We start from the raw sequence: 12,190 nt of genomic DNA, 5'->3' as shown, positions 1-12,190 counted from the left end.
AACAATGACAGCAAGGAAGAAATTAAAAACCTCCTGGAAACAAATGACAATGAAAAAACAACAATCCACAATCTATGGGACACAATGAAAGCATTCCTGAGAGCGAAGTTTATAGCTCTACAGGCCTACATTAGAAAACAAGAAAAAATGGTAGTAAATCATCTAACTCTACAACTTAAAGAATTAGAAAGAGAGCAACAAGAAAAGCTCAGAATGAGCAGAAGAAAGGAGATAATAAAGATCAGAGCAGAAATAAATGACATAGAGACCAAAAAAAAAATACAAAAGATTAATGAAACCAAGAGCTGGTTCTTTGAAAGAATAAACAAGATTGATGAACCTCTAGCCAGGCATACCAAGAAGCAAAGAGAGAGTACCCAAATAAACAAAATCAGAAATGAAAGAGGAGAAATAACAACATACCGGGAGCCGGCCCATCCTTGCTGTTTCAAGGGACCTGGCATATATGGCATACTGTTCTTAATATGTTTGCTCACTTTCTTGGCACTATGTGTTTTAACCAAGGTCACCTCTCTGAGAAAGGTTGTTTCCCCAGGTAGGGATTTTCCCCTGAAGTTAGGGAGGGAATAAAACCCCTTAACTAAGTGCCAGGTGGGTAATTAATCACTTTAATTATGAACAATCATGCTTAAGCTACATAATCTTTACTCCCTGGAATGGAGATAAGAAACACCCTAACCTTTGGAATAGAGATTGATAGGATTGGAATCAACTGGTATAAACACAGATGTAACAAGACAAGAGAACACAGAACCTAGACACAGAACCTAAACACAGAACCTAGAGACAGAAGAACTTCACTGGAGAGAACATGGCAAAAGATCTTGGACAGAAACTGGACACAAAACCTAGAGACAGAACGTAGCAAGAGAACCTGGCTGAAGAACCTGGATAGAACATGGCAAGAGAACCTGACTAGAACCTGGTGACAGAACCTGGCTGGAGAACCTGAACAGAACCTGGCTGGAGAACCTAGCAAGAGAACATGGACACAGAACCTGGCTGGAGATCCTAACCAGAACTTTGCTGAAGATCCTGACCAGAACTTGGCTAGAGATCCTGGCTAGGCTGCTGATCAACTGAACGCTGTCTCTGTGTCGTTCCTTCTTCGCCGACTCTGTCCACACCTTTGGGGACCCCTAGACCTGCTGGGGTAGGACCCCACAGAAATACAAAGGATTGTTAAAAAAATACTATGAAAACTATTCCAACAAACTAGACAACGTGGAGGAAATGGAGATATTCCTAGAAAAATACAACCTTCCAAAACTCAATCAGGAAGAATCTAAAAATCTCAATAAGTCGATGACTATGAAAGAAATTGAAGCAGTCATCAAAAAGCTTCTAGCAAACAAAAGGCTTGAGCCAGACAGCTTGACAAAGGAATTTTAGTAAACATTCAAGGAAGAACTAAAACCTATCCTCCTCCGGCTATTCTAAATAATTTTCAAGAGGAAAGAACACTTCCAAGCTCATTCTATGAAGCCATCATTACCCTAATACCAAAACCAGATAAAGACAACACAATAAAAGAGAATTGCAGGCCAATATCCCTCATGAACATACATGCCAAAATCCTCAACAAAATTCTAGCAAATTGGATCCAGCACTACATCTGAAAGATCAAACACCATGACTAAGTTGGATTTATCCCAGGGATGCAATACATGTACAATATCTGCAACTCAATGAACGTGATACATCACATCAACAAATTGAGAGATTAAAATCGCATAGTCATAGCAACTGATTCAGAAAAAAGCATTTGACAAAATCCAACACCCTTTCTTGATAAAACCTCTCAGCAAGGTTGGAATAGAAGGATCGTACCTCAACATAATAAAAGCCATATATGACAAACACACAGCCAACATCATACTCAATGGGCAAAAACTAAAACCATTTCCATAAGAACAAGAGCAAGCCAGGGATGCCCCCTCTCACCACTCCTGTTCGACATAGTACTGGAGGTAATAGCCATTGCAATCAGTCAAGAAGAAGTAATAAAAGGCATCCAAATTGGAAAAGAAGAAATAAAACTGTCCTTAATTGCAGATGACATAATACTGTACATAGAAAACCCTAAAGACTCCATCAAAAAATTAGTAGACTTAATAAATGAACTGGGTAATGTAGCAGGATACAAAATTAATGCCAAAAAAATTTATGGCATTTCTATATACCTATAGTGAACTTATAGAAAGAGACTAAAGAAACAATCCCATTTACCATCGTACCAAAAAAATTAAGATACCAAGGAATAGACTTAACTAAGGAGGTAAAACACCTGTACTCAGAAAACTACAGTGCAGTGAAAAAACAGATAGAGGAAGACATAAACAGATGGAAGGACATACTGTGTTCATGTATTGGTAGAATCAACATCATTAAAATGTCCACAATACCCAAAGCAATCTATAGATTCAATGCACTCCCCATTAAAATACCAATGGCATATTTCACAGACCTAGAAAAAACTCTCCAAAAATTCATCTGGAATAAAAAGTCTCCAAATAGCTGCAACAGTCCTGAGAAAGAAGAACAAAGTAGGTGGGATCTCAAAACCAGATATCAAGCTGTATTACAAAGCCACTGTTCTCAAAACTGCCTGGTACTGGCACAAGAACAGACATATAGACCAATGGAATAGAATTGAGAACCCAGTAATCCACTCAAACCACTATGTTCAATTAATTTTTGACAAAGGAGTCAAGAGCATACAATGGAGTCAAGACAGTCTCTTTAATAAATGGTTATGGGAAAATTGGACAGATAGATGCAAAAATATGAAACTAGACCACCAATTTACACCATACACAAAATAAACTCAAAATAGATAAAGGACTTAAATATAAGACCGGAAACCATAAAAATACTAGAGGAATCCACAGGCAGCAAAATCTCAGACATATGCTGAAGCAATTTCTTTACCGATACAGCTCCTAGGACAATGGAAACTAAAGAGAAAAAAAAGAAATGGGACTACATCAAAATAAAAAGCTTTTGCACAGCAAAAGAAACCTCAACAATACAACAAGAAAGTCCACTGCATGGGAGAACATATTTGACAATGGTTTAATCTCCAACATTTACAGGGAACTCATACAACTTAACAAAAGGAAGATAAACAACACAATAAAAAAATGGGCAATAGACCTAAATAGAAACTTTTCTAAAGAAGACATAAGGAAGGCCAAGAGACATATGAAAACATGCTCAAAGTCACTAACCATCCGAAAGATGCAAATAAAAATGACAATGAGGTACCATCTCACATCTATGAGAATAACTATCATCAACAAATCAACAAATGACAAGTGCTGGCTAGGATGCAGAGAAAAAGGAACCCTTGTGCACTGCTAGTGGGAATGCAGGCTGGTGTAGCCACTGTGGAGAACAGTAAGGAGTTTCATCAAAAAAATAAAAATGGAACTCCCATTTGACCCAGTGATTCCACTTCTAGGAATATATCCCAAGAAACTCGAAACACCAATCAGAAAGGATATATGTACCCCTATTTTCATAGCAGCACAATTTCTATAGCTAAGATTTGTAAACAGCCTGTGTCCATCAGCAGATGAGTGGATTAAAAATCGGTGGTACATCTGCACAATGGAATACTATGCTGAGGTAAAAAAGAAGGAATTCTTACCATTTGCAACAGCATGGATGGAACTGGAGAACATTATGCTAAGCAAAATAAGCCAGTCAGAGAAAGATAAATATCACTTGATCTCACTCATTTATGGAATATAATGAACAACATAAACTGATGAACAAAAACAGATCCAGAGACAGAGAATCATTGATCAGATGCTTAAACCACAGAGGGAAGGTTAGGGGGAGAGATCAACCAAAGGGCTTGTATGGATGCATATAAGTATAACCAATGGACACAGACAACAGGGACGTGAGGGCATGAGTGGCGGGTTGGGGGACAGGGGGACAATGGGCCAATAAAGACACATATGTTATACCTTAATAATGAAAAAAATGTTATAAAAATAATGGTAGCTAATTTCATAAAAAATGAAATCTAAAAGCCAACATTTATTTTCTGAACCCCCTTAATACATAATATTGTGTTTTTACAATCTGCCTTGTGGAGTTTCCCTTTGGGGCATGCAAAAAGCAAGTTGAGGCTCACATATGAACATAAGAAGGTATGGCTTCCTTACTAAAGTTGTTTTACCATTCCACCAGAGGGTACGAAGGAAAATTCTAGGTAGATAATAATGGCTATAGAAGCCAGTCCTGCTGGTGAATTCAGTAGGCTTGTCTTGATAGTCTTCTTGCACCCTATATTGCCCTCTATCAGGCATTTATTATAGTAGACTTTAGTTCTTGAGGGCTCATACCACCAATACCCATCTCTGTGTGTGCTGAAAAATAAATTAATTCAAATAAATAATTTCTCATTTGCATTAGACATATTTTAAAGTGTTCTATAGCCACACATGTTAGTGGTTATCATATAGGATGACACAGATACAATACATCTCCATCATCACAGAAATTTCTATTGGACAGCACTGAAAAATGGACAGACATACTATTTGATTGGTTAAGTGACAGGAGGCCCCTAGAGACCACAAAACACTTTTTTTTAAATGAACAAGTGAGAATACCAGTGGTATCAAATGAAAAAGAAAGAAGCAAAAGCACAAGTAGGTAACCTCCTAGATATGCAGCACTGTTATGGATTCTATTGGGAAAAGTTTGACTATATATTTCTCCCTGAGTTTGTGCCTCCCTCTTAGGGTCTTCTTACTTTGATTCCCACAAATCACAATCTCCACAAGTAAGGGGTTAAGATATGTCCCTCATCCTCTAGCCAAAATGTAATGAATGCTTCCCTTATTTCCCAAGATAACTTGACAATTTCAAAAGAAACTTTACTACAATAGCTAGGGGGAAGAAATAAATAAAATATAAACATCATGAAAAATAGTTGAGTTTATATATAATATATAAGTTTCTGAACCTAAGAATCCCAGGAAAAGCAGTGAGGTGCTTGAAGAAACTCCTACATTCATTTATTCAAAAACAAACTATTGGCTAAGGGGCTAGCATAATTTTGCAGGCACATTAGATATATCCCTTCCTTCTCAGTTCCTTGTCTCATGCAGGAGACCTCTGAAGTACTATATTGGTTGCTCTCACACAATAATTGGCGCACCAAAATATCTTGTCCCATTCTCTATTTAAGGGCAGCCTTCAAGATCACTTCATTTCTTTAAAGAAAATTTTTACCTGTTTAAAACAGTTGGCAACTGAAGCCCTTCCACTTAGTTTCACATTGAGGCCTGAGAGACATACCTAATTACAGCTGATTTGTAGAACTGGTAACTCCTACCTTTAGCTCTAGTGAATGATTTAGCACCATTGGTTCACATGTCTAACTAATGGTCAGGATTAACTGAGGAACTTTTCCCAAGTTTAGTTTCCTGGTCCCCACTCCATACTTCTGAATCAAGTCTCTGGCAGTCAGGCCTGGGAATCTTTATTCTTTTTTTTTTTAATCTTTATTTTTAAGAGAATATAGATGTCCCCCTTTATCCCCACATTGACCCCCTCCAGCCAGTTCCTGCCCCACCCCAGGCCTTCACCACCCTATTGTCTGTGTCCATAGGAAATGTATATAGCACATAAGATCTTTGGTTAATCTCTTCCCATCCCCTCTCCCCCCTTCCCTCTGAGATTCATCGGTCCTCAGTCTGTTCCATGTTTCCATGACTCTGGTTCTATTTTATTCATCAGTTTATTTTGTTCAATAGATTCCTTGGTTATTGTTGTTTTTTTTAGATTCAATTGTTGATAGATATGTATTAATTGCCATTTTATTGTTCATATTTTTTACTCTTCCTCCTCCTCCTTCTTTTCTTCTTCCTCCTCCTCCTCCTCCTCCTTCTTCCTTCTTCCTTCTTCCTTCTTCCTTCTTCCTTCTTCCTTCTTCCTTCTTTCTTCTTTCTTCTTTCTTCTTTCTTCTTTCTTCTTTCTTCTTTCTTCTTTCTTTCCTCTTCTTCTTCTTCTTCTTCTTCTTCTTCTTCTTCTTCTTCTTCTTCTTCTTCTTCTTCTTCTTCTTCCTCTTCTTCAAGAATAACCTTCGACATTTCATGTAATACTGGTTTGATGGTGATGAACTCCTTTAGCTTTTTCTTGTCTGTGAAGATTTTTATCTGACCTTCAATTATAAATGATAGCTTTGCTGGGTAGAATAATCTTGGGTGAAGGTCCTTGCTATTCATCATTTTGAATATTTCTTGCCACTCCCTTCTGTCTTTCAAAGTTTCTGTTGAGAAATCAGCTGATAGTATTATGGGATCTCCCTTATAGATAATCAACCGCTTTTCTCTTGCTGCTTTAATAAATATATATACTAATAAAAAGGTAATATGCTAATTAGACCAGGTCGACTGGCCATGTTCCAGATGTCTGACTTCCTTCCAGACAAAGCCATGCTGGTGAGGGCCAAGGCACAAGCAGTTATGGGCAATCAGGTCCATAGGGGAGAGCAGTTAGGGGCGAGATCAGGCTGGCAGGGGAGGGCAGTTGGGGGCATTAGGAAGTCAGGCAGGTGAGTGGTCAGGAGCCAGTGGTCCTGGATTGGGCCTAAACCAGCAGTCAGACATCCTCCGGGTCTGGATTGGAGAGGGTGCAGAATGGGCTGAGGGCTACTCCTCCCTGCATGAATTTCATGTACCAGGCCTCTAATATATATATATATATATATATATATATATATATATATATATATATATATATATATATTATATATATAAATTTTTATATATATAAATTTCAGAGAGGAAGAGAGAGGGAGAGAGAGAGAAACATTAATGATGAGAGAGAATCATTGATCAGCAGCCTCCTGCACACCACACACTGAAGATGGAGCCTGCAGCCTGGGCATGTGCCCCAACTGGGAATTGTACCGTGACCTCCTGGTTCATAGGTCCACAGTCAACCACTAAGCCATGCCTGGCAGGCCGTTGCTGCTTTTAATATTCTCTCTTTGTCTTTAATCCTTGGCATTTTAATTATGATGTGTCTTGGTATGGGCCTCTTTGGGTTTCTCTCATTTCGGACTCTCTGTGCTTCCTAGACTTATATGTCTATTTCTTCCACCAGGTAGGGGATGTTTTCTGTTATTATTTCTTCAGATAGTTTTTTTTCAATATCTTGCCCTTTCTCTTCTGCTTCTAGCACCCTCATAATGTGAATGTTGGTATGCTTGTAGTTGTTCCAGAGGATTCTTTTTTTTCTTTTTGCTCTTCTGATTGGGTGTTTTTTGCTTCCTCATATTCCAAATCATTGATCTGATTCTTGGAATCTTCTACTCTACTGTTGAATCCCTGTAAATTATTCTTTATTTAGGTTAGTGTATGCTTAATTTCTGATTTGTCCTATTTCATGTCTTTGAAATTCTCACTAATATCCTTGAAAGTCTCACTATGTCCCTTGAAGCTCTTATTAAGTCCCTTGAAGTTATCATTAAGATCCTTGAGTAACCTTAGACCCATTGTTTGAACTCTGTTTCCAGTAGTTGGCTTGCTTCCATTGCATTTAGTTTTCTTTCTGGATATTTCTTCTGTTCTTTCATTTGTGACATGCTTCTTTGTCTCTACATTTTGGCTGTTTCCCCGTGTTTGTTTCTATGAATTAGGTAGTGCTTCTATGTCTCCTGGAATTGGTAGAGTGGCCTTGTGTAGTAGGTGTCCTGTAGGGCCCAGTGGCTCAGCCTCCCCAGTCACCTGAGCTGGGCACTCTAGGTATGTTGGATCTTGGGCTTCTTATTGATAGGCATGTGGCATGCTGATACCAGCTGTTGCTTGTTTGAGATTTTAGGAATGTCTGAAACCTGAGACAGGACAGGCAATTCATATGGAAAAGCTACTGCCAACACCTTGGGTGGGGATACAAATTGGATGGGTCGGGGTCTTAGGGAATCACCAGGGTAGAGCAAACAGTGTGAGCCAAAGCTGATGGAAACTCAGATATGGCTGTCAGTCAGGCTTTCAATGGGGGAGATCCCAGCACAGGAACAATGAACCCTGCAAGCACCCCACTCTGAGAGAAAGCTACCCCCGAGTTCTTGCTCTGATGCCAGAAAATGCAGTTCCTCCTCGTATGTCCCTGGATCCTCAAATGCTGCCATCTAGCACTGGAGCCCAGAGGGAGAGGAACCATGTAAGTTTGTGCACTGGCCTTTTAAAATAAACTGCATGGGACTTCAGCAGCCTTCATTCACTCAGTCACAATCTCCAATGGTTTTTATAGCCTGAAGTTTTGGAGACTCCTCTTTTTGGCTCTGGAACCCTGGCCTGGGCATCTGGTGTGTGGCTGGGACCCCTTGCTCCTCAGGGTAGGTCTCCACAGCCGAGCTATCCCTCCTGATTAAAAAAAAATGTTGCACATGGGTATCAGACCAGCTCATTCTGCACCTCCACCCCTCCTACCAGTCTGAATGTGCTTCCTTCTTTACTTCTCTAGTTGTAGGACTGCCATTCAGCCAGGTTGCAGGCAGTTCTGAATGATGGTTGTTCTGTACTTTAGTTGTAATTTTGATGAGGTTGTGGGAGGCATCAAGTACTGGCATTTACTTGTGCCACCATCTTGGTTCTCCTGGAATCTTGTTCTTACTGAGCATAATAGGTGAAAATGATGCACTCCATCTCTTTTAGGGATTATTGATCAGTTTCTTCTTTACTCAGATATTTACCTCTGGATCATTCAATAAGGACTTTCCCTACCCTCACTCTGTCACTTTCCAGTTTGACAAAGAAGAGGTATCTTAAGCATAACATTCATACAGGTGTAAGGGGGCAGGGATAAAGGGGGTTTCATACACACAAAAGGTTTCTGGTAACCCTACTACTTTTCTCGAGAAATCAGTTTGAATCTTCTAACCAAATGGGATCAAAATGTCCCTAACAATTTCATTGTCAGCCCAACAATAGAGGAGATTCCAGAAGGATATGTTCTGGTTGGCCAACCAAAAAGGCCAACACTGAGGATGAAAACATGAATATAACTCAGAAAGTGAGGAGCATAATTTACCAGAAATCCATGTTGTTATTAAATTTTAATGTATATATTTGATGCATATATGTTGATATTTCAATTAAGAATCACTTACCCTTGGCCAATTTTTTCAAATCTTGTGTATTTTTTCTTTGGATCACCAACACTCACAATGCTTCCTGAGTAGGGAAGGGAAGGAGAGAGAGAGAATGAGGTTGAAACTAATTGATTTATCTTTATGTAATACTAAAAATTAAGATGTCAGAAGTAATGACAAAACATTGGAACAACATTCCTGTGTGATTTCTATAATTTATATGGATAATGATACATTTTCTTAAACAAATAGTAATCCATTAATTTAAGTACTTGTAACAATCTATGCTGTTTGTAATAAAAATTGATGATGTTTATGAAACATAAAGAAAAGACTGGTCATAACTCAACGTTTATTAAAAGTGCCCATAAACGATATTGTACATTAGGAGATAAAAACATCTAAGAACTTATACACACTAATAAAATTGCTATCTTCTCTGATATGAAATAAAATTGAGCACTATACTACATTCAATTATGCTGAACAAATAACTATTAAGCAATTACTATGAACCCAGTACTGTGCTAGGAAAGATGCATATGGAGATGGAAACAAAGTTTAATCATAAAGTGATGAGACTCATGCTTTAAAAAAAAATACACCCCTGAACCTAGTACCCTAATAGCACTCCAAACATCTTAAAATATTTAAAAGGTATGATTTCCATAGCATAAAGTTCACCCATTTAAAGTGTACAATTCAACAACTTTTAGTAAATTTTTAGAGTTGTACAAATTTACTAAATTTTATCATGATCTAATATTAGAACATTTTCCTCATACAAAGTTTAAAGAAACCTTATACCTGTTACCAGCACTTTTCACCACCCCTCAGCTTTCCAACTGATTCCTAGGCAACCACTATTGTATTTTCTGTTTCCACTGATTGCTCCTAACTCTGTAGCATAAGTTCATAAGCCACAGAAGAAAACCATTAGTCTATCATTTTGAATTTAGAAAAAATATTACTTTTATTATTTCAAAATATCAAATATACTACTCAGAGGATGAATACTTTCCACCATTTGGAATAAATCCAGAGGAAGTGACAGTTGACTCTTCAATGCAGTGCTCAAATAGGTGCAGAAAAATTCTGGGACATAGCATTATGGGAATAACAGTACAGCTTCTCAAAGGGATTACTTTGAAGGGAGTAATTTATTTGGATGTCTCTTACCCTCCTTCCTTTCTTTTTAGAAGCAAACATATCAGTATCATTATATTTGAGTTATATTTTACTAATATGACCGCTGTCCCAAAGAATAGTAGAATCAGTTAGTAAAACAAGATTTACATACATGAACCAATCAAGAGAAGGTCTGTAGATTCTGTATCCTCATTGTCACTGTTATTTACCCCATACTCTTCATGCAAGGGCCATTGTCATTGTTCAGATTCTCAACATCTCCTTACCAAGCAATCGTATTAGTTGTTACATACCTCTAACCAGTGGTTCTCAACCTTCTGGCCCTTTACATACAGTTCCTCATGTTGTGACCCAACCATAAAATTATTTTCATTGCTACTTCATACTGTAATATTGCTACTGTTATGAATCGTAATGTAAGTATCTGATATGCAGGATGGTCTTAGGCGACCCCTATGAAAGGGTCGTTCGACCACCAAAGGGGTCGCGATCCACAGGTTGAGAACTGCTGCTAGTCTAAACTCTGCCTTCCTTAATTCCTCTTCCACAATGCCTTTGACATATGGTAACTATATCATTCATAATCTGAGACTGTTTTGGATAAACTAAAATGAATGGTCAACTTACCATACATTGAACCATTATTCTTAATTCTTCAAAAGTTCCTCCTCACTACAGGATCAAGTTCAAATTTCTTAGCCTGGCATAGAAAGCTCTACCATCAAGCACCATCTAGCTTGTACTTGACCAGTCTAGCCTCATATTCCTTTCTTCTCAATGCTTCCAACTTTATATCCTAGTAATACTATCATTGTCCAAGGCTTTGCAGATGCTCCCCCTTTCCCTTTCCTATTTAACACATGAATTATTATTTATCACTTAAATATAATCTCAAGTCATTCTCCTTTATGAATTTTTTTTCTGATCCTTCTACTAAGGCTAATGTGCTTCTTCTTGAGGACAGAAACCTTGTTTTTTCATTCCTGCAACTTCAGTGCTTAGAATATTGGCTGCTACTGAATTCATTTGTTGACTAAATGAATAAAAACAAGAAAATATGTATTCAAGTACTAAACTGTGTGCCACAGACAATGCCTCATGCTCAGTTTAGACAATGATCCATTCTCTGGGCTAGTGAACAACTTAATTTAGAACTACCTGCAAACAGTATATCTTAAAAAGTAATTAATTAAAAATTTCACTCAGGGATTGCTCATCAGCTTTGTTGTTGTTGCTTTTTTGTTGTTTATTGTAATAGAAGTCCATGTTTCACGTTAAGTTAAGACTTGCATAATATGTGAGTTGTTATATTATAATTCTTTTTCTCTTGTATTTTCAATCTCAATCAATGATACTACCATCTATCTACTCAGTAGCCTGAATCAGAAACCTGGAAGTCTTTTTTGACTCATCCATTACCTTCACTCCCCACATACAGCTGTCCACTGAGTCTTGGGCCTGTATCTGTTTACTTCCTAGATATTATTTGAATCTGTCCCTTCCTTCCTACTACTGTTCTAGTTGGGATATTATTATTTTTGTCTGGGCTACTTCAAATGCCTCCTACCTGGACTCCTTATTTCCAGCCCTGCCCACTTCAGTCTAGGCTTTATACCTCTGTCCGAAGTACAAAATTGATCATATGATTATATGGTTGAAGAGTCTTTGATGCTCCCCCAACACCTACAGGGTAGAGTTTAAACTCCTTGGCATGAAATATAAGGTTTTTCATGATCTGGTTCTTGCTTCATTCCCTATCTTATTGGACCACTTTCCCACCAGAAACGTATGCTTTGACCATAACAAATTAATTGTAGCTCATGATCAGCTCCTGCTTAACCTTTTAGCTTCCTCTCTTAAAACTCCAGTACCACCATCCACCACTAATTTTATATTCAA

At 38.0% G+C, this 12,190-nt stretch overlaps 1 protein-coding gene across 5 annotated transcripts in view; it reads right to left on the bottom strand.

Moving 5' to 3' along the window:
* The window catches only part of PAK3 (p21 (RAC1) activated kinase 3), a 367,784-nt gene that overhangs the window by 53,788 nt on the left and 301,806 nt on the right, over positions 1 to 12,190 (bottom strand). For all 5 annotated transcript variants that reach the window (XM_081115367.1, XM_081115363.1, XM_081115365.1 and 2 more), the window contains one exon: positions 9,161 to 9,224. In XM_081115367.1, coding sequence (XP_080971493.1) covers positions 9,161 to 9,224 — 64 coding nt within the window. The remainder of the gene's footprint in view (positions 1 to 9,160; positions 9,225 to 12,190) is intronic.

The sequence above is a fragment of the Myotis nattereri genome (assembly GCF_964212035.1).
Source record: "Myotis nattereri genome assembly, chromosome: X".
NCBI lineage: Eukaryota > Metazoa > Chordata > Mammalia > Chiroptera > Vespertilionidae > Myotis > Myotis nattereri.
Note: the sequence above shows the minus strand (reverse complement) of the source record. Positions and strands in the feature narration are given on the sequence as shown.